The sequence below is a fragment of the Mauremys reevesii genome, linkage group 2, assembly GCF_016161935.1.
Source record: "Mauremys reevesii isolate NIE-2019 linkage group 2, ASM1616193v1, whole genome shotgun sequence".
Taxonomy (NCBI): Eukaryota; Metazoa; Chordata; order Testudines; family Geoemydidae; genus Mauremys; species Mauremys reevesii.
The window spans coordinates 16778882-16802488 of NC_052624.1; the positions used below are offsets into that span (position 1 = coordinate 16778882).

The 23607-nt window shown below is 45.2% G+C and overlaps 1 protein-coding gene and 1 long non-coding RNA gene across 3 annotated transcripts in view; one reads left to right on the forward strand and one right to left on the reverse strand.

Annotated features, from left to right (window-relative positions):
• The window catches only part of XRCC2 (X-ray repair cross complementing 2), a 27478-nt gene extending 14003 nt beyond the window's left edge, over positions 1–13475 (reverse strand). The window contains exons 1-3 of one of the 2 annotated variants that reach the window (XM_039524956.1): positions 12808–12981; positions 3087–3168; positions 392–532 (exon numbers count right to left, since the gene is read on the reverse strand). In XM_039524956.1, coding sequence (XP_039380890.1) covers positions 392–443 — 52 coding nt within the window. In that variant the 5' untranslated portion in view covers positions 444–532; positions 3087–3168; positions 12808–12981. Of the gene's footprint in view, positions 1–391; positions 533–3086; positions 3169–12807; positions 12982–13236 lie in introns of those variants that run through there. The other variant, XM_039524955.1, reaches the window with a different exon arrangement.
• Positions 10197–23562, forward strand: LOC120398034. Its single transcript, XR_005594150.1, has 3 exons — positions 10197–10240; positions 20600–20869; positions 23444–23562. It is a non-coding gene; the product is annotated as an uncharacterized LOC120398034 (long non-coding RNA).
• The last annotated feature ends 45 nt before the right edge of the window (positions 23563–23607 follow it).

Consider the following 23607-nt stretch of genomic DNA (forward strand, 5'->3'; position numbering starts at 1 on the left):
AATTCTTGAAACGAATATTAAATTGCTTCTATCTTTCAACAAAAGTAAATGTTGAGAAGATGAATAGCTCAGTAAAAGTCCGTACACTGATAGAGTACAAATAGGAGTTGCAAAAGCCATTGGATAAATTTTAATTTAGGTTATGAATTCATACACTGATTACCGATCTAGGTGAGGGGGAGCCACGGATACATAGAGAGAATCTGTGCCCTTGCTACCTGCAAAGAAGGACCTTTTGAAATACAGTTGGTTCAAAAGCTTTCCATGAATTCTCTCATTCAATTTTAAGCTGCCATATCTCCCCAATTATGATCCAGCCACTCCATGTGTCTGATAGCCTTAAAATACACATGCAATATGGCTGCAACAACTGCTGTAAGATCATACTGGCCTGTTTTTCCTACAGCTGGGTTTATGCTTTCTTTCATGCTACCCACTATCATGGAACAGTCTTCCTGAGCTGACACTCCAGGCCATTACCCTCTTCCTCATTCAAATCCCTCCTGTTGATCTCCCAGTTCTTCTGCAAAGACTAAAAGAAATTAGTCATCTAAATCATCTAGTTATTTTTTCATCTTTAAAAACCAATAACAAAAATCTTCTTCACGTCATCATATTGTGCTCTACCCTTCATATAGTCTTACTGATGTTGCCTTGTTCTCCCAACTAGCCATCACCTTTGTTCCATTGAGTTTGAAAGTACCTTGGGGCATCGATCATTCATTGTTAGACATGTAGTCTAAATGCTATAAATACACAAATGCTCCACAATTAATCTTTTTTTAGACTGTACACACTTCCTTTTTCTCAGTCATCATGATCCTTTTTATTGCCATTCTGTTATTTGTTCTAATTCTTCCTATACTCATAGTGATTTGGAGGAATCAGACGTATACACAATGAGTCAGATGCAGTTAGAATCATAGAATATCAGGGTTGGAAGGGACCTCAGGAGGTCATCTAGTCCAACTCCCTGCTCAAAGCAGGACCAATTCCCAACTAAATCATCTCAGGCAGGGCTTTGTCAAGCCTGACCTTAAAAACTTCTAAGGAAGGAGATTCAACCACCTCCCTAGGTAACCCATTCCAGTGCTTCACCACTCTGAGTGAAAAAGTTTTTCCTAATATCCAACCTAAACCTCCCCCACTGCAACTTGAGACCATTACTCCTTGTTCTGTCATCGGGTACCACTGAGAACAGTCTAGATCCATCCTCTTTGGAACCCCCTTTCAGGTAGTTGAAAGCAGCTATCAAATCCCCCCTCATCCTTCTCTTCTGCAGACTAAACAATCCCAGTTCCCTCAGCCTCTCTTCATAAGTCATGTGCTCCAGCCCCCTAATAATTTTTGTTGCCCTCCGCTGGACTCTTTCCAAATTTTCCACATCCTTCTTATAGTGTGGGGCCCAAAACTGGACACAGTACTCCAGATGAGGCCTCACCAATGTCGAATAGAGTTGCACCAGAGTCACGTAGAGTGGCACTACTGCCTCTCTAATTTTACATTAAATTCCCTCAGACAAACATAACAGCATTGGCATCTCACTGCAAGGTCCTTTTAGTTGCTGCTTTCCAGATGGTGGTCCCCAAATAGATATGTATGCTGTTTATTTTCATAGATTTCATAGATTCTAAGGTCAGAAGGGACCACTGTGATCATCTAGTCTGACCTCTTATACAACTCAGGCCATAAGACCCTGAATTAATTCCTGTTTGAACTACAGCATATTTTTTAGAAGAATTTCCAATCTGGATTTAAAAATCGCCAGTGATAAGAGATTGCACCACAGCCCTAGGTAAGCAGTTCTACTGGTTAATTACCCCCACTGTTAAAAGTTTGTGCCTTATTTTAAGACTCAGTTTGTCTAGCGCCAACTTCCGGCCATTTGATCTTGTTATATTTTTGTCTGCTAGATTGAATAGTCTTGTATTATCAAATTTCTGTATCCCATACTTACAGACTGATCAAGTCACCCCTTAATCCTTTTTTGTAAAACTAAACAGATTGAGGTCTTTGAGTCTTTCACTATAAGGCATATCTTTCAATCCTTTCACTGTTCTTGTGGCTCTCCAGTTTATCATCATTCCTGAATTGGACACTGGAACAGAACACAACAGTTCAGTAGCAGTTACACCAGTGCCAAATACAGAGGTAATATAACTTCCCTATTCCTACTAGAGATTCCCTTGGTCCTGCACCCAAGAATTGCATTAGCTCTTTTGGCCACAATACTGCCCTTGGAACTCATGTTCAGTTGCTTATTCATTGTTACCCCAAAGTCTTTTTCAGAGTCACTGCTTCCCAGGATAGCATGGCCTTTGATCCTACATGAATGACTTTACATTTGGCCATATCAAAAAGTATATTATTTGCTTGTGTAACACCGACAGATCCCGGTCATCAGCGGGCAGGATTGAACCGGGGACCTCTGGAGCTTAGTGCATGAGCCTCTAGTGCATAAGTTAAAAGCCAACTGGCTGTTAGCTAAGGCTGTAGAGCAGACTCATTAATCTCTCTCTCTCTCTCTCTAAGCGGTCTTGGTGCCACTAGATGTGATAGAACACCACCCCCAGGAGATGTGTGGGTTACACTTGCACCCAGTTTACTAAGCGATCCAGATTGCTCTGTATCAGTGACCTGTCCTCTTCATTATTAGCCATTCCCCCATTCTTTGTGTCATCTATAATTTTATATTTTCCTTCATGTCACTGATAAAAATGCTAAATAGCACAAGGCCAAGGACTGATCCTCGCAGGACCCACTAGTAGCACACCCAGTCAAAGATGACTCCCCTTTTACAATTATATTTTCAGACCTATCACTTAGCTAGTTTTCAATCCATTAAATGTGTGTCATGTTGATGTACTATTCCAGTCTCAATCAAAATGTTTTACAGTACCGATAGCAAGTTAATTGCCTTACAGAAGTCTAAGTATATTATGTCAACATTTAGTCTCTCCCTGAATTCAGGATTTTATACCTATTTGCATGCTCGAGGTAACCTGACAGACATAAACTTACTTTGATACTGTATAGTTTTGTAAGATATCACACACACACCTATATAAAATATATATATTTTTTACCATGAATGGGAAATCCTTCATCTGCAAACAGACAAGGTTCAAGATTTTTCAGAGAACTTCTGCCCTCAAGTCGTGCAAGTAGCTTTAAAAACAAAAGATAAAAAGATGTTGTGTTAACTAAAAAAAATGGGTCATGGAAATCAAGTTTATAAGATACAACAGAACCACAGAACTTAGTGTCTTTTCAATGATAGCTCTGTCAACAGATTAATTTGATTTTAAAATGCCTTTCTGCAGACATGTGGCAAGCTCAGAGATTGGACAGTACAGTAACAGACGTTGACTTTCTATCTCTCCTAGCAACGAGCACCAGGATTCCATGGCGATAAAGTGCCATGTAAGAACCTGTATTTACAGAACCACAAGAATGAGCTACTGGCAGATAAAACTGCTGCAAGAATGAATGTCTTTGAAATATGGAAATGTTGCCATTTTATAGGATGAAAGGAAAGAAGGTCCTTTTGTAACAGCCATCAGACAGTGGCTTCAAAGTAACGATCTGGAGGTGAAAGGCTGTATTCCCCATTATCAATCTTCTGAGTCATCCAGTCCCTCAGCTCATTTATAAGTAAAAGCGTCTTACATATTTCAACTTACATTAGATGTGGGACTCCGATGGGCTACAGATCCTATCACCTAACCATCACTTGTTCAAATACAGCACAGGCTGGTAGTTATCAAAAGTCATTACACAATGGCTGTTCAACAGCCTTTGTAAGGCAAGTGGGTGTTCTTGGGCCAGTTCTTAAATGGACAGGTGTCCACATAACAAATGTACTATAGTTGGCAGTCTCAACAAAGAGGCCAACAATTCAAGAAACGAATACTTCACCCACTGCTAGAAATGTCCTTCCATACATGGATTAAAGCACACAGGCAAAAAAGCCAGAGTATATGTCCTGAAGACAGAGCACTTCAGTTTCCATGAACCATCCATCAGCTCTAAATTAATGATTTTTAGAATAAAATAAATTCTGTACAAGTGTATCAAATCTCCCTCCTAGCCATATCCTTTGGGCACTCAGTACATAACTCTAAACATAACTTCCCAGCACATATTTTCCCCTCCTCCAAACTATATTTGATGGACAACTTTTCTTCTGAATCTCCTTGCTATTGTCAATTTAAATTATTTAAAAAACAATTTTCTGTGTTTTCTTTTAATGGTAGTATAAAAACTCTAAATGACACTAAATTTGCTTCAAGAGGTTATGATGTGAGTCCAAGTAAGACACTTCCACAGACATTGTACCATTCATTTCCATTAATAAAATGTCAATGTGTTTGCCTTTGTAACTGTTCTGTTCAGGTGTGTTGATACGAGTCTCGTGAGATGCTCATTAAAAGTAGAATAAAAACACTTAAATAGACATTATACTGGATCCATGATTCATGCATTTGTTCAATGCATCAAATACTTGTATAATACATGTTAGATCCATGGTTACAGTTTTGACACTGCAACTTGTTACCAATGTTCACTGAAAAAAATATAGTATTCTGTATAAACAGGATCAGGGAAGAGACTGAATATAACTTGCTCTGTTATACTGTGCTGCTGCTGTTCCCTCGTGCTTATGGAGTCTCTCCCTCCTATGTTTATGTTCTCTCCATTCTCATCATCCTGCACTGCATCTTTCCCCATTGTGAGTCTCCTGTCCCCTTCTGTCTTTGCTTACCTGCTTTCTCTGAACCATGACTTTTACTGCTCCACTGTGTTTAATATGATGGCAGCCAAGTGAAATTTACCAGAATATCATGATATGCAAGAACTCTAAACAGTGTTTTAACACATTTTACTTAGCTGTGAGACATTTTCATAGCAAATGGTTCATATTTACAAATGTCATTCATTTTATATATGTCCAGAAGATAACACATGCCCATTAGTCATTGAAAAGGTTAGATTGTTATCCTACTATCTAGTCTCTTTCTCCTTACATTATTTTGCTGCTACTTACTAGACAAAACACAAAGTCTACTTTGTTCTGCAAGTCAAATAAAGTTTACTAAAAATCTTACATAACAGTGTGGCTGGGAACAGTAATATTATATGAATATCTGTTTTAGAGATCCAAGCCTCGCAAGAGCATGGAATGCTTTACTTTGATGCTTAAGAAGGCCTCAGCCATCAGGAGACACAGGCTGTCAAGCTGAGACACTAAGAATATATTTAAGACTTTTGAACAAACAGTGTTGCCAACTCTCATTTTTTTTTGTGAATGACAGGATTTTGGCTGGGCCTGGAGCCTGTCTCGAGATGATGCAAGAAGCTCCACCCTTTATGCAAATTTGAGTCCTGCCTGGGGAAACCCCCTCCGATTTGCTGCATACCTCACTTGCCAGCCTCTTAGGGCAAAGTAATCAATCAGAGCTGCTATAGCTAGAGCGCTCTCTCTCCCTCCCCTCAGCAACCTGAAGCCATTCTCAGGGAGGGAGCACAGGGGACTGATGGAGCCCAGCCGCTCTGCTCCCTATTCCTCCACTCTTTTGAGCAAAGGGGAAAGCTCCTATGCTCCTCCCCCCTCACACCCAGCCTGGGAAGATGCTGTTACAGCTCCTCTCTCCCCAGGCCTGGGAGATGGGGGTGAAGAGTCTAGGAGGAGCAGAGATGAGGCTGTGGGGGCTGAACTGATGGGGTGTGGAGGGATGAGTTGAACTGATGTGGGGGAAGAACTGATGCAGGGACAGACAGGACAAGACAGATTTGGATAGTGGGGTGCAGAATTAATATCGGGGAAATGATGTGTAGATGTGGTCATGAGAGCTCCTGCTGAGGAGGTCAAAATATCTTACCCAATAATTTTGGAAGAGTGAGAAACAAAATCTCACACACACACACTGTGGATGGGCAAGGGGAGTTAAAAAACAAAAACAAAAACCCAAGACAGACCAAAACCCACCACAATATAATCTTTTACAAAAATATTTTTTTTGGAGTCTGACTTATGATTGTTGATCTTCTGAGGTTGGCAATACTGCATGTATTTATCACAGCAATGCTCATCCACCATTCTGAAACTCCTTGTACTAGAATGCCCCTAAACATGAGTGGGGGAAGACTTAAGTATGTTTTGAAATGGTCTTGCTTAAAAGGGTATAACTCAATCTTAATGTTTAGCTGGTATAGTGTTCAAGTTTTTCTTTCTTTTTAAAAAAGGAAGATCTGTGACATTTGGTGGTGTTCAAACTGAAATTATTCCCTACTTTTTAAACAGAACACACTTTATTGGAAAAGTTAGTAGTATGGATGATTCAACAACTCTCCTGATACAAATTAAGACAAAATTACATTCAACTAACTCGGCAGTTTTGCATGGACAAGAAAATTCAATTTAGAAACTATGACTGAGATTTTCAGACCTGTGCAGGATTTAGCCACACATCTTAAAAGGAATGGAAGATGTGAGGCTAAGTCCTTTGTACTGCTCTACAAATATAAGGTACCCTGCTATGATGGCTGAACGTATGCACCACTTCAAAATCTGCCATATCATTGCATCAAAGATTACCTTAATATGCATCTCCTAGTTTGTATTAATTTGTATTGAAATCATGTAATTGTTTTTTTAAGTCTCTGTACATTATGAAAACTATAAAAACAAGCATGTCTTAGAACTAATGGCTCCTTGGAATCTCAAGAGAATATGAAGTGTGCTGGAAACCGTCCATCTGCTTTGTAGGTTCCTACCGTTTTACAAGGCTTTGCAAATGTGTACATGTAGTTGTTCACAGTTAGTTGCTGAATGCTAAGGTACTGACTACTGGATGCAGCGTTCATTTTAAAGAAGTGCCATTTCAGTTCCAGCTAATGTGCATCACTTTTCTTTTTAAATCCATACTCTTCCTCTCCCCAATTTTCATTTCAGAATAAAAAATACTTTCTGTATAGGGCATTTCCCGGGGGTTAGTTAGTAGTTCTTGATTGTTCCAGCTCCTTTCATTAAGTCATTAGTCCTCAGAAAATATCTGGTGCATTGATCATTATGGTTTAAATATGAACCTGTAGTTATCTGAACTGAATGTTTACATATTGCCATGAAAATAACTACAGGTGCTTATCTTGAGCACTGAACAGATTATTCAAAATTCATTGATGATAATGCACCTGTGTTTCTATGAAACTTGTGTTTTCTTCCTAGTTTTGAAGCAGAATCTCCACAAACACTTGCTTTGTTGGTATCATTCTGTGCACCACGGGATTTCCTGGCAGGATCAACAAACAACTTTGCAACAAACTCTGTGAAAGGTCTGTCCATACTACACCTAATGAGGCTGAAGCAAAACTATGTTCCGATAAGACACAAGAGAGGAGACCTTACCACTTGTGGTTGTTAAAGATATATTGAACTTTTCATGAGAGCTGGGACTAACTAGTCTCTTAGCCATATTCTGGCATAGGCAATTTCATGTTACCTTCTTAACATTTCTACTGTATAAGGCAGGGGTCTCAAACTCAAAGAACCATGAGGGCCACATGAGGGCTAGTTCATTGGCCTGAGGGCCGCATCACTGACACCCCTCCTTGCTGTCCCCGGCCCTGCCCCACTCCACCCGTTCCATGAAGCCCCGCCTCTTCCCAGCCCCCATTCCAACCCCTTTCCTTAAGTCCCCACCCCAACTCCACCCCCTCCCTGCCCCCAGAAGGTGCATGAGGGGTGTGGTGGGGGCTCAGGGCAGGGAGCTGAGGTGCAGCAGGAGAATGGGGTGCAGGCAGGGGGCTCAGGGTGCAGAAGGGGTGTGGGATGCAGCTGGGGGATCAGGGCAGGGAGTTGGGGTGCAGAAGGGGATTGGAGTGCAGGCAGGACACTCAGGGCAGGGAGTTGGGGTGCAGGCAGGGGGCTCAGGGCAGGGAGTTGGGGTGCAGGCAGGGATGTGGGATACAACTGGGGGCTCAGGGCAGGGGGTTGAGGTGCAGGCAGGGGGCTCGGCAGGGAGTTGGGGTGCAGCAGGGGGTTGGGATGCAGGCAGGGGCTCAGGGCAGGAGATTGGGGTGCAGAAGGGGCATGGGATGCAGCAAGGGGCTCAGGGCACGGGGTTGGGGTGTGCGGTGCAGCAGGGGGCTCAGGGCAGAGGTGCAGGCAGGGGGCTCAGGGCAGGGAGCTGGAGGGCAGGGTGCAGGAGGGCTTCGGGCTCTGGGGTGGCAGCGGTGCACACTGGGGCCAGGGCAGGCTGCTGGCCCCGGCCCCGCTCCGGGAAGTAGCTGGAACCATGTCCTGCGGCCCCTGGGGGAGGGGGATGCAGGGCTCCACCCGCTGCTTGCTGCGCATCCAGGTACCTCCCCCAAAACTCCTATTGGCCACAGTTCCCCGTTCCCACCCCTGACTGCAGAGACCTGAGCTGCTTCAGGGAGCGGCGCGGCACTTGAGGGGGGCAATCCTGCGGCTGTAGTTTGCCCACCCCTGGCCTGGAGGTAGGCCACGGGGCGGGCACAGGCCGCTTGGTGGGCCGCAGGAAATAGCCCCACGGGCACCGCCTGTTTGAGACCCCTGGTATAGGGTAAAATATTTGTAGTGATCAAAGGGTCAGTCTGCAATAACAGTAACCACTTGCTTCTACCTTCTGTTGTGAATGGCTTAAATAAACAGTTAACACAGCACTGCTAAAGAAAGTAACTGAACAGAAAAATTGGAAAAGATACAGCAACATCTGGTCACTATTGAGATCAGCCTGCCATAATTTAATTATGGGTGCTTACTTCTTCCTTCACATAAGTTATCTTTTTTCCACAAAACGATTACCTTCCAGTGCTTTTCTGCGTGTATCTACCTTAATAAAATAGCCTAGATGTGTGTTCAATACATTTCTGAATAATTGCACTTTACATTCTATCCCAGTGGATCTTTTTATATGATTATTAGTATGTAGAAAATAGGGGTTCCTGTGGACAAAAGACATCTGCCCATGTGGAATAAGTTTCAGGACAGGGGCCTTAAATGGTAAGTTTGCTGAGGAAAGGACCGTGGGAAAAATTTTCAAAAAAAAATGTCAAAATCACTTAGGAGCCTCAGTCCAATTGAAAATTAATGGTGCTTCAATGGAACTTAAAGAGTTTTTCCTGTCTTTTGGGAGGTACTCTTCACATTTTTGGGTGCCATTCAATAATATGCAATATTTCTAAGCAATATATTAAAAGTGTTAAGAGACCCACTGGTCAAAAAATGAGAGCGAGACATTTTTACCTTTCGCAAGCTATATGCTTAATCAAAATTCACTTACTCTCTTTTACTACCTTCACCTCTTACAACTTCCATCGTCACTTTTTACAAAGCTCATTTTATGAGATTTTTGAAGAATTATTTATTTGGCACAGAATTTTTTACTTATGAGTTACACAACATTCTACAAGGAAGTGTTGCTGCAAGATTTAAAGACTTTCAGAGCATAGGTCAGGGTCAAAAGGTCAGAGAAAAAGGGTGGGTGGTGAGAGGGTGGAGAAAAACTGGATGAAGAGTTAAAGAAACATAAGCTTTATTGCTATGAGCAAAACTTCACAGAGCAATTTTAAAATCTTCCAAGTTTTTAAAGAAGTGCTTAAGTGACTACAATTCATCTCTACCTTCACATCCATTAAGGTGAACAACAGTCTCTCAAGGTTTATTGTGAGGCCTTGTTTACACTATAAAAATAGGTCTGTTTAACTACCTCACACAGAGGTGTGAAAGATCCAACACCCTGAGCAATGCAGTTAAGACAGCCAAACCCTCCATGTAGACAGCGCTAGGCTGATGGAAGAATTCTTCTGTCAACCTACCACCTTTAGGGGAGATGGATTCCTACACCGCTGAGGGGAGAACCCCTCTTGGCAGCAGGCAGGGGCGGCAAGTTATATGGGCCCGTGGGGCCCAGGCCCCACCAATAATCCAGGAGCTGGGCTCAGCCCCACCAATGTTTGGGCCCCAGGCCATGTGCTGGGGGTCCCCACTTTGCAACACCCGGGGCTCTCACTCACCGCAGCGGCTGCGGCAGCTCCTGGGAGGGGCCTCAGGAGCGACTGGACTCCCATTCCATTGGCTGGGAGCCCCAGCCAATGGGAGCTGCCGGGGGCGGTGCCGGAGCTGCCTGGCCACGCCTCCACAGCAGGGAGGGGGAGCGAGCCACAGGCAGCGGCTGAGCCCTGGGCAGCCATTGTGAGCAGCAGCCAGACACAGACGGTGAGCTGTGGGGGCGGGCGGGCAGGCAGGCACACACACGTTGGTGGGGACAAACACACACAGCCAGGGGGTTGGGGGACTGTCACACACGGGGACGGACGGACAGACAGACACAGCCTGTGAGCTGTGGGGGCAGCCAGACACACACACACACAGCCGGGGAGGGGGGGGGTTGGTGGGGACAAACACACAGCTTGGGGGTTGTGGGACAGACACACAGCGGGGAGCAGACAGACAGACACAGCCGGGGTGGGGGGGTTGGTGGGGACAAACAGACGGACACAGCTGGGAGGTTGTGGGGACAGACAGACGGACACAGCCGGGGGAGATGTGGGGACAGACAGATGGAGTCGTGGGTGGGGAAAGGAGCAGCAATGGGCACCCCGGGGCTGGTATAAAATACACAGGATGGGGGGGGCTTCCTGAGGGGACTATAGTAACACCCCCCGCAGAGCAGACCCAGGTTGCAGCTGGCTCTGCCCATCACAGCCCCCTGCCCCACAGAGACCCACACAACCCTCGAGAGACTCCCAATGACCCCTGTGCCCCTGTCACTCCTCTCCAAAGAACCCTCCCCTTTGTGCCAGCCCACTCCCCTCCCCCACTGCCTCCCCTCCTCCAAAGCTCCCTACAATCTCCCCTTTTGCCTTCCGCCCCCCAGCCCAGCCCATTCCATTGGCCGGGAGGCTCCCAGTCTAGTAGCTAGCAGGGCCCATGGGAGCTGCACCTGAGGCAGGGGCAGCCCCATCCCCAGTGAGGCTATGGTGAGGGGTGACAGCAGGGGAGGCCATACGTGATGGCAACCTCCCCCCTCGGTACCCACCATAGGGGAGCCAAGTGGGCCTTCTGAACCTGAGAGGGACCCTAGGAGCATGTGCAGTGAACTGCGGGGGAGAGGAGGGGTCCCTCCCCTGGAGCTTGCTGCTGTCAGGGAGGGTGGAGGGGAGTCCTCTTTGGCCCTAGCCCTGGGGCAGCCTGTCTGCACCCCAAGTTCCTTATCCCTAGCCCTGCCCCAGAGTCCTCACCTGACCGGAAAAACGCAACTTAAATTTGGTGGTCAGTTTAGAGTATCATAGAATATCAGGGTTGGAAGGGGCCTCAGGAGGTCATAAGGTCCAACCCCCTGCTCAAAGCAGGACCAATTCCCAACTAAATCATCCCAGCCAGGGCTTTGTCAAGCCGGGCCTTAAAAACCTCTAAGGAAGGAGATTCCACCACCTCCCTAGGTAACCCATTCCAGTGTTTCACCACCCTCCTAGTGAAAAAGTTTCTCTTAATATCCAGCCTAAACCTCCCCCACTGCAACTTGAGATCATTACTCCTTGTTCTGTCCTCTGCTACCACTGAGAACAGTCTAGATCCATCCTCTTTGTAACCCCCTATCAGGTAGTTGAAAGCAGCTATCAAATCCTCCCTTATTCTTCTCTTCTGCAGACTAAACCATCCCAGTTCCCTCAGCCTCTCCTCAGAAGTCATGTGCTCCAGCCCCCTAATCATTTTTGTTGCCCTCCACTGGATTTTCCAATTTTTCCACATCCTTCTTGCAATGTGGGGCCCAAAACTGCACGTAGTACTCTAGATGAGGCCTCACCAATGTTGAATAGAGGAGAATGATCATGTCCCTCGATCTGCTGGCAATGCCCCTACTTATACAGCTCAAAATGATGTTAGCCTTCTTGACAAAGGCCAGAGGAGGGAGTGTTAGTGCCTGTGTGGACTTCTGAGAAGTGCATGGGGTGGAAGGGGATGCTGGGATGCTCTGGAACCACTCCTTCAAAGCCAGTCAGGACTCTGGGGGAGCCTCCTCTCTGAGCAGACTGTCTCCAGGGCAAGAAGCTTACACCTTCCTGGGTCTGACCTCAGAGCATTCAGCATGCCCTTCCACACCATGCACTTTCCGCAGTGAGTCTGCCCAGGCGGGGTCCTGGGGCAGCCAGAGGTCCCTGCACCCCAACTCGGCAGTCAGATGTGACTCTCAGCCAGACTGTAAAACAGAAGGTTTATTAGATGATGGGAACACAGTTTAAACAGAGCTTGTTGGTACAGAAAAGAGAACCCCTCGGTCAGGTCCATCTTGCGGGGTGGGGAGCCCAGAACCAAGTTCTGAGTCTCTCCCCATTTCCCCAGCCAGCTCCAAACTGACACTCCCTCCTCTGGCCTCTGTCTCTCTTCCAGACAAGGAGGCCACCTGATCTCTTTGTCCCCAACACCTTCAGTTGGCATCTTGCAGGGGAAACTGAGGCACCCACACAGTATTCAGAGAAAATATTAAGAACATTCCCACTTCATCTTGTGGCGCTGACGCGTTGTAGCTTCATTTTATATCGGCTTACAGGGCGGGAGCGGGGGGGGCACCACCATTTTGGGCCCCACCAAAAATTATACAAACCTGCCGCCTATGGCAGCAGGATAGGTAGTGTTGTCTGCACTGAAGTTCTACAGGTGTAGACAAGTCCCATGCATGGTTAGTATCAGTGTGCACCTGCGCGTGTGGATACAGACCCTGATTCAGCAGTTCACCCTATTCAGCAAAATATTTAAACATTTGCTTAAGTCTAGGCACATACTTAAGTCCCATTTTCTCCCAGGTGAATTAAGCACATCCTGTACTTCAACACGTGGCGGGGGCGGGCCCGGCGCGCACATCTTCCGGACGGGCGCTTGGGACGCAGCCCCGCCCTGGCCGGGCAGGATGCCCTCCGCAGCGAGGAGAAACGGACGCGCCAGCGGGCAGAGACCGCGGCCGGCAGCCCCTGGGTTCCCTCCCCAGCGCGGGCAGCACCCACAGACTAGGCGGGGCTTTCAACGTGTCCGCGTCCGCCCTGCCCCGCCAGAGGGGGACCCCGCCCTGCCTGCCTGCCTGGGAGCTGCTGGGGGCGGCGCGACACCACCTGGCCGGCCCGTGCTGCGCTACGCTACTCCGAGCCCCGCCTGGGGGCGGTGCGGGGGGGCGGCCGGGCCCTGCGGGGGCGGCCAGGCCCGGGGCGCTGCCTCACCTGAGAGCCCGACTCCGCCTTCCGGAACCCGTCACTCATCGCGCTGAGGAGGGGACCGGGCCCAGCAACAGCAGCAGCGCCTCCCGCCCCACCACCCCCTCCTCGCACATGCGCAGTGTACCACGTCCCTAGGGGGCGTGCGCACTTCGCCACCCTAGCCTGGCACGACCAGCCCTTCTTGGGGAGCTGATGCTGCACATGCGCAGTGTCGCAGTATTTTTGTTCTTTTGCGGTTGCGCGTTACGTGATTGGGTTTATTCCCTAGGCAGCTCAGCATGCGCGAGCTCGAGGGTGGGGTTAAGGTTGTTATGGGGACGGGTTAATTACGCACCTTGCATGGTCATAGCTCTATTTAAAATATGTTCTGTGGTCGTCAGAGCCCAGTAATGTTAAGGGGTGAGATTTTTAATTTATTATTTGGTGGCCAGAGTGAAATAGAAACACTGGGCCAAAATCAGCCCTGACAAAGTGCATGCAACTCTCACTGGCGGTAATTACATCAGGCAGGAATTTAGGACAACATTTTAAAATGTGGGACTCTAACACCGTACTTATCTGGCATGTTCCATCGGAAGGTCTCAAAGCACTTTGCAAACATTACTGTCTTAATCCTGACAACATCTTGGAAAAGTATAACTATTGTTACAGGTGAATTCTGAGAAACAAGGGCATTGTCTAATAAAATTAATGGCACGGCACAGCACGGCCGGGGTCCATCCCGCTGGCACAGGGCCGCTGGGGTTAACGATTATGGTTGGTTAACTGGTAATCCTAATGCTAACTGGTTAACCTTTTACATCCCTAGTTGATGTTGTACCATCCTCTCCCATACTCTGAGTGGGAGAATTTGGAGGAACTGCTCCAACACAGTATTTTCCACCACCCATACTCTTGTTCTTTTCTGGGGTTGGAGCCACTGTTAGCAGTGGTCCTTTAGAGTCTGGGCTACCGGCCTAGATCAAACTGCAGCTGAAAATCTCTCTTGCTGACCCTCTGGTGGTGGGTCTTGTTTTAAATGCCCAAAGTGTCTCAGATAGCTACTTTGAGTAGGGAATAGTCCCGCACAGCTGTCATGTGGAGGCTTCGGTATATGGCCTGGGCCATCCCTGTCAGGGATGGGGTGACCAGGATGGCCCAACTCTCAACTGGCCAAAAGGCTGCCATGGCGACCCTCTCAAATGTGACTAGGAATGCTTCAAGCTCATCAGCTGGTTCCTTTTTTTTGTCAGTTTCAAGGGGAGGTTTGAAGCTAAGTTGGGGTTAACTGCTCCCACCAATGAGTTAGATGGCATATTTCGGGGCTGTACCAGTGGCACCACCTGTTGCACCAGCTGTTCCTGTTGCTCCCTGTGTTGAGTGGCCTAATAAGCTGCTGCTGCTGCAGCAGAACCTGTTGCAGTTGTTCTTTTGCCAATTGCTACAGCAACTGGGTCTGTTGTTGATTCTCCAAAATGCATTTTAGCAATTTGTCAAGATCCATCACCAGGGCTCCCCTCCCCCCTCTTTTAAAAAAAAATACACCTCAGGCCATCAAAGCCATGTCATGGGCGACTCATGGGCACAGAGTGAGCTGCTCAGTAGCAGGATCAACAGTCAGAGATCAATCAGGGCCAGGCCAGGTTAAAATAACCAAGTCAGAGTCCATTACCAAATTGAGAGCAACCAACAAGAACTGGGATTGCGCCAGAGCAGGATCTTTCACCAGGGCAGCAATGGTCTTAAGCCGAAGACAGTAAACCAGGATCAGGGTCAGTAGTCTGGGATGAGGACAAGTTGCAGTGAGGCAGGATCCAAGGCAAAAGCCCACTAGAGGTCTGTATTCCTCAGCAAGCTCCTAGAAATGTCTTCATGGTTTATATGGGGAGTGCCAGCCAACCAGGGAATCGTGGATGGCTATCGCTTATGCCCTTTAGGGTGGGACTTCCTGCAGGCCTCAGCTTCTCAGTATGTCTTGGTAGCAACCCTGCCTGGACCCCTAGGGGTGATGAGGAAGCAGTGCCCCCCTCATACCCTGGTTCTGGGCCCATGGGTTCTTACACAGGCTCCCTTTAGTTACAAAGTTGTTGCCTGCATTCACCATGAATTTTTGTAGCGGGTCAGTCTGAAAGCCAGCTGGCCTAGTAGTCAGGCCGTAGCTCCACAGTTCTGTTCAGTCTCTCTGGTCTGGAGGTCCAAGGGGTGGGGGAGCATTGCCGGGTTGTATACAGCAAGCTTCAGCCCCTCCTGTGTGTTTCCTATTTTCCTCTTGGGGCTCTGTCACAACAGGGTGGGGGGGAATGCTTTACTGGGTCCAACCCAGGGCCCTAAAGGGGTGCTATAGTGTCCAAAGCACCCGTTGGTCTACCCCAAGTTATACTCCCCCTGGGTCTCTTCCTACCAGGCTGGAGCTCCTCCTTTTGGGGCATGGTCACAGTCTTAGTAGTAGCAGTTTAGTCTGCCCGGTGATGCAACTTACTGCTCTTCAGGGCCTCTTGTGGATTCCCGCCATCGAAGGGGGAAGGGAATGCAAATCGCCATTTCTGGAGTGGTCTTACCAGGGCCCTGATCACTCTGCCCACAGCTCCGGGCCTCAGCTTCACTTCCTAGGGCAGCCCGTATCTCCCTGGGGCTGCCAGTGCCATTTTAAATTGTCCCTCCACCTGGAGCCTGGATCACACCTGCTGAGGTGCAGAGCTTCCCTAACCCAGTATTGCTCCGTGCCTTGGTCTGGTATAGTGTGGGATTGGTAAACTCCATCACTCTCTCACACACACACAATTTTTTTTTAAAGTCAGTCTGTCTTTCATCATCTGTAGCATGTTGTTTTTTTTATTCTGTAGGGAAGACAATGTGCTTGGTACTATACAGTTAGCAAAATTCATTGTTACCTTGACATTGCTTCTACCCTCATTCATGTTTTTTTCATTTAATTATCAATACCATTATCTTTTCTTTGGGTGTAGATGTGACAATTGTGCAAGTATCAAACCTTATCCAATTCAACATTCTGCTGTTTTTCAAAGCTCTCCATTGACTCTTCATCCACTGACTCACCTCTTTGAGCTTAAATCTGCTTGTACAGTACATCTCTGCCAACTCTCTTTGCTCCCTCAGGGTGAAATCTTGGGCCCCGCGAAATAAATAGCAAAACTCACATTGACTTCAATGGAGCCAAGGTTTCACCCTCAATCTTTGCCTCTTTTCTTTAGTTTTATTTGCATTCCTCCACATTTCTCAAGTAGTAGCCCAGAGAGATAATATACTGCATGAGTGCAGGAGGCTATTCACACTTCCATTGCTCTCTCTTTTTTACAAAATAGAATCCTCCTTTAGTGAAGCAGGGCCAGACAGTAGAATATAGTGTCCAGGGACCTTGCGCACCAGCAGTTCCATTAATAGAGGTAGGAAATTAGGCTTCTTCTGCTTGGAATGTGAGCAGCCTGAGGGTGCCCCTTGAGCTATCAGCACTGTCTATGTAACAGCATCAGCACTGCTTGCATAGCAGTTACAGCTGCAAAAGATGCCAAAGCAATAGCTTTTCTGCAGGGAGAGCAGATGCTATGGGCATGCATCTCTTTCTTTCTGAACTTGTCTATTGGAGTATCTCCCTCCCACTCAATGCGGATTTTACAGGTTTGGAAAACAGAGTGAGCATCCTGCATGGTGAGTTTCTGTGTTTCCCATTGCACATGTTTAAGATACTCACTGTGCTAGATCAGTGCTTGAGAAGAAAGTGTTTAAAGTTGAATTGCAGCCCTAGGCAAAATGAGTTTGCTGGTTTCTGCTCTTTTCCTACTGAAGATTATATGTCAGTCACAACTAGTTTAATCCAACAGAAGGAGGCTAGTTAGTGTGGGTCATGTGGTTAGTATGGATCCTGGGGAGGAAAAGGCTAGCACAGCTCTCAGTGCTCTAGAGACATCAGAATTTAATCTTCAGTACAGCAAAAGTTCTTTTCTTAAAATAAAGCTTAATTTTATATCAACAATTCGTCATTGAAGAATTATTACCGTTCTGTTCCAAATTTTACATTTGCCTATAAATTCCTTGAACAAAGATATAGTCTAAGTATTTAAAAGCAAGAAACAAAAGCATTAAGGAAGCAAAAACACACTAAGAATCTAATAATATGTCATAAAGACATCTGTGAAAGGCTCAGTCTATAAAAGACATCAACCCTCAGAAGTTAGGTAACAGCTGAGTTAGAAACTGGAATTAAAGTGAGCTAAGTTAAGAGCTTCCTGTCTTCAATGTTCATTCTGCCAATGAGTTTCTTCCAACAGGAGTTTTGTTATGTGTATTGTCACTTAATGTTCACTTGATGGAACTGTATGGGTGACATTCGTTTGGCACTGGTTTGGGCTTGAATTCTCCTGCTTGGAGAAGATTCTCTCTCCATTCATATTGTTGAGTTAAACTCTTTTAATAAAGTCAGTTGCTATTTTTCTAATTAACCTCTAGATTATTAAATACATTTACTCCAAACATGACAAATTGAAAGCCCCAAATTCATTAGGCAGCAGAACTACCCTGAGAGAGACAGTAAAAAAGTTTAATTTCCTCTGTGTGTAATCTACCCATCTATCAGAAAATACCAGGCTTTCCAAGTAAAGCCTAACTTCAGCACTTTGGGGGGGAGGGATAGCTCAGTGGTTTGAGCATTGGCCTGCTAAACCCAGGGTTGTGAGTTCAGTCCTTGAAGAGGCCACTTAGGGGTCTGGGGCAAAAAGTGGTCCTGCTGCTAGTGAAGGCAGGGGTCTGGACACAAGATCCCTTCCAGCTCTAGGAGATTGGTATATCTCCTATTATATTATAGAGCTGTAAGATGCAATACAAATGAATAAAAAAGGAAGCCTTCAGGCAGACACTGAATCCACCTGTGGCAAAACAAACAGGGAACTACTACTCATTTTTGGGTGCACCTCTTCTGTTTCCAATCTAATGTGGCAATTCTCTGCCCCAGTGTTCCAAAAATTATGTTGATCACTGACGTGATCTGTCAGTAGGTTTCATTAGGTCTTTCCTGAGCAGGATCTTTCCTGACACTTTTCACCTGTGAGGAGACTGACATTTTTCCATTCATGACAGACTGAATTACATTGGTGCAACCTCATGGATTTTAGCAATAGTATGATGAGTTCGCTGTATAAAATGGAAAATATCAACCAAGAAGAAAATTTAGCCCATTGATAGCCATGCCACTTCTAGTGAAATGGATCTGTGGCTTTGACTGAGTTCTGTCATTTACTATGTGAAAGTTTCACAGTTTGACACTTGACACTTTTCTATTTCTTTGCTAATAATATTCTTAATATTGCAGATCATGGAGTTACATCAGGGTGAATCAGGCCTATGTGCCAATTCATACCTTGAAAATATTTCCTGTTCTTAAAGGCCAGTTTTCACCATTTTGCATTACTGAATTGGAATGATCCTTTTGTTGTTCATGCCAGGCTGTCTCCTTTACTCCTCTTCTCTCCTCCTTTAGAGCAGCTCTGTCCCACCTCACAGTGGAACAGATAGATGCTCCTTGCCACAGTGATTAACTAATATGGGTGAATACTGGTTTTGTGTACATTACATGAGGTTATGTTGGGAGAATGGTTTTTGTTACTTCTACAGAAGTTGCCTTTATTTGGGACATAATCTGGTTTCATGGATTTAGTTTAGAATCCTTAAGATTCTCAGTGGTCAAGAGTGAGTGAATGCTTTATCAAAAACGCTTAATAGCCAGTGATGGGTCTCTGTCAAATTTCATTTTGGACATTTTGGGCCTGATCCAAATCCCTCTGAATCCACTGGACAGGCCTGTATCCCTCCATAGCTGTTCAGATACTCATGAAGGGCCTGATCCTGCACCCATTAACATCAATGGCACAGGATCATGCCTTAATTAAAGGCACTTCTGAAAGTGTTCCTCAGTCCTCTGCTATGGCTGCCTAGCTATTGAGTGAAGTGGAAATGATCTCCCTAAAGTTCACCTGTTGTGCCCCCCACCACCCTACTGGAATGTATGCTACATAGTCACAGCCCAGGCCCATTATAAAAAGCAACTTTTGTAAATGTAACAAAAGAGCTATTCATCCAGCATGATCTTCCCAAGCAATTGGCACAAGCTCTCCGGCAGATTTATATTTAATTGTTCCAGAAGGAGGGTAATCAGAGATGCATCCATGTAGGTGAGGGTGAGATCTGGGCCTAATAGTGTTACACAGATGTAGCAGAACAGAATTTGCCCCTGATTGTCCTTTGAAAATACTGAGAAATACAGTCAAATAATACTGAGAAATAATGTCCAATGTTCATGTCTAACCACTGTATAAAAACAAGAAGAACTGATTAATCCAGGCCATTTGTTCCCTTAAAGGGAAGAAAACTGACTAGGGAATCCCCATTTTTACCTTTTCTACACAAATTTAGCATTAAAGTTTCTGTTTTTTGTAATCCCCATAGACCTCCTGTCAGAATAAAATATACATCTATTTCTTTTCTTTTTGATCTTAACATTTGTAAGTAATAAATAATTGATTGCCAAAGGAATTCTGGGAATATATTCAGCTTAAATTGAGTACTAAACTATTTGCAAATGTACTTAGGCAGCAGCCCAAAAGATACATCAAAAGAATGTCAATTGGCTATTGGGAAGTGAAGTGTCACCATATGTTAGAATTAGGAGGCATGAAATATAATAGAAGGATAATAGCTGTCAGATCTACTACCAGTAAAAATAGGAAAAGGTCTATTTCTATAGAGGGATATTAACTTTTATTCAAGCTAGACCACACTTTCAACCCAGCGATAGCACTCTAGATTGCATTAATTTATCTAGTTCTCTTTTAAACCCTGTTATAGTCCTAGCCTTCACAATCTCCTCAGGCAAGGAGTTCCACAGGTTGATTGTGCACTGTGTGAATAACTTCCTTTTATTTGTTTTAAACCTGCTTCCCATTAATTTCATTTGGTGGCTCTTAGTTCTTATGGGAACAAGTAAATAACTTCTCCTTATTCACTTTCCCCAAATCACTCATGATTTTATATACCTCTATCATATCCCCACATAGTCTCCTCTTTTCCAAGCTGAAAAGTCCCAGCCTCTTTAATCTCTCCTCATATGGGACCCGTTCCAACCCCCTAATCATTTTAGTTGCCCTTCTCTGAACCTTTTCTAATGCCAGTACAGAATATCTTTTTTGAGATGAGGAGACCACATCTGTACGCAGTATTCAAGATGTGGGCATACCATGGATTTATATAAGGGCAATAAAATATTCTCCATCTTATTCTCTATCCCTTTTTTAATGGTTTCTAACATCCAAACCAATTTTTTATTTGTGCTGTCAATTTGCAAAAATGTGTTGAGATTTTGACTTTTCATCTGCTTTAGGCTGGTAAAGCTTGGATGGTGTGATAGAATGTACAGACCGCACACTGGTACCGAAGGGGTTAAAGAACAATATTGGGTTGATAGCCCCACCCCTCCAGACCTGCAGTGCATGCTCCAACTGGAGAGAAAACTTAAAAGGGAGCAGCTCAGCTCAGAAGATGGGGCTCGGGAGGAAGGCAGACCTACCCTGAGGGCTCCTGAACACAGGTGCCAAAGAAATCTTCCTGTGCGAGCAACAGAACTATATGCTGATCCCAATTGGGGCTGAAGGTTTAGTTGTGTTTTCTTTTTCTTTTGTTACCTTTTATTGGACTTGAAGCCATGGGGAGAGAGAGATGGTAGGAAGTGACCCAGGGAATGTAACTCGGAGGGCACCCCAAGGTACCAGCCACTGTTAACCCTTACAGAGCCCCGACTCAGAGCCTGCTGGGGTGAAACTAAGCCCATCCTTGGCTGAGGAACTGGACTGAAAGGGCCTCCCGCTAAGAGATGATACTGAGTGCATTATCCAGTAGACCACCTGGCCCTCCAAGGGCTCCATTACAGATGGGAAGATTGTTTCCTGCCCTACTTTAGCAAAGAGATGGTGTAGCTCTCCAAGAATTCTATTAAGGTAGAGCAGCACAAAACAGCCTTCTTAGGGATTGTCTATGCTTGAAAAGCTACAGCAGCACTGCTGCAGTGCTTCTATGTAGACCCTACCTACGCCAATGGAAGGGGTTCTCTTGTCAGTCTAGGTAATCACCTACCGAGAGGTGGTAGCCAGCTCAATGGAAGAATTCTATTCTTGAACTAGCACTGTCTACACTGGGGCTTAGGTCGGCTTAACGACATCACCCTTGAGAGATGTAGCTGAGTCAACCTAACTTTTTAGTGTAGACCAGACTTTATGATCTGACGCTATGTTTGCATATCCTGTAGTGAAACAAAAGTCAATTTAGCCTGGTTAATCTTTTAAAGTTCACCTAACAATAATAAAGAGTTATTTGTGCTAGAAAAGACGCTAGTTCTACTGGAAGAAAGGTATTAATAAATCTGACATGCCCATTCAATAGTTACAATCCGTAGCCTGAGCCTGCTCCTACTCTGATCATTGTTGAGAATTTTACCATTATTTCACTGGGGGGCAGTTTCATCCCCACAATGAATGAAGGAAATGCAGGAGGTATGTGGGCAAACTCATCCTTGATATAAGTCCATTGAAGTCAATGGAGTTGCATCAGAAATGAGATTGGCAGAATACATCAGCCTGTACTGCAGCATTTGATACATTCCTTAACAAAGTCTTGGCTATGAGCACTACCTCGGATATGTCAAACAAGGACCCTCCACCAGAGTAGATAGCATCATGGAATGGGCCATAATACCCCTGAGAGAACCTGCTTCAATACACACACGCACAAAAACCCCTCTGATGTCACACTCCTTGTTGTCACCTACCCACCTTGCATTGGAATTCATATGGAGTATCATTAAACAATTACAATCCATACTCGAAGGGGACCACATTGTGAAATAAATCTTTCCTGAACTTCCTCTTCTGCCCTTTAAACAACCCCCAACCTTGCCATGCTCATCATCAGAAGCAAGCTCCCCACAGACCAGGACCCAGCAACTCAAAGCAGCACCAGACCTTGCCATAACAAAAGATGCAAATGCTGCAGACATATCTCTACTGCTATGATGATCAACATCCTCCACAACACATCTTTCAAGATTCATGGGTCCTACATATGCCTATTACAACATGTGGTCCAGCTCATCTAGTGTACTAAATGCCCTAATAACAACTATGTGGGTGAAAAGAGACAATCACTATGCTCTCAGATGAACTCACACAGAAAAATGATAAAAGACAAAAACACCATATCACCTGTGTGTGAACATTTTTGACAAAACAATCATTTCATATCTGATCACCCAGTCCTTGTCCTCACAGGAAACCAGCACAACACCTTCAAAAGCTGAGCCTGGGAGCTTAAATTCATAACTTTGTTAGGCACTAAAAATCATGGACTCAGTAAAGACACTGGATTTATGGCTCATTACCATGGCTTTGTCTACACTGGTAATTGAATGATAAAACTTTTGTCTTTCAGAGATGTTAAAAAAACACCCCCCTGAAAGATAAGTTTTGCTGACGACAAGTGCCGGTGTGAGCAGCACTTTAGGAGAGCTCTCCTGCTGACAAAGCTAACCCAGCTCGTTGGGGGTGGAAGTTTTTTGTAGGCAGGAGAGCCGACAAACAATGGCTACACTGTGCGACTTTTAGGAGAGCCGACAAACAACGGCTACACTGCGCGACTTTTAGTGGCACAGCTGTAGCGACACAGCCATGTCACTATAAGCTGTGTAGTGTAGACATAGCCTTAAATATATAACCCACTAACCCTTCTTTGTCCTACAACTGCAGAGGTGTTAACTGCCCACTTCACCTTGAATTGTCTCTTACAACATGTTAACTCCTTATGCTAAAACAATCTGTTCCACATTGTATTTAGCTGTGGCACCCTGCGTACCTGAAGAAGAGCTCTGTTTAAGCTTGAAGACTTGTCTCTTTCACCAATAGAAGTTGGTCCAGTAAAATATATTAATTACTTCACCCACCTTGTCTCTCTAATATCCTTGGATCAACATGGCTACAACAACACTGCACACAACTGAAGTCAGTGGAAGTTTTGCTCAATTAAGGACTACAGAATTTAGCTCTGAGTTATTTAGCTCCTTCAGAAATAGGAGCTATTTAAAAAAAAATTATCCACAAAGGAGTTTTAAGTTTTAAATATAGCACAAAACTCAAGCTTTATAATCTGGAGGCTTTTTCTTCTTATTATTTATTTACAGGAGTGGCTACAAAGTGCTAAAATGCTTTCCAGACTTTCCAGAAGGATTGGTCCCTGCTCTGAGTAGCTCGTACTCTAAGGACAAACAGACAAGGGGACAGAAGAACACAAACAGGGCAGCTTGATTTCATTGTAAGTAGTGCCGCATATGTCTTTAAAAAGGCT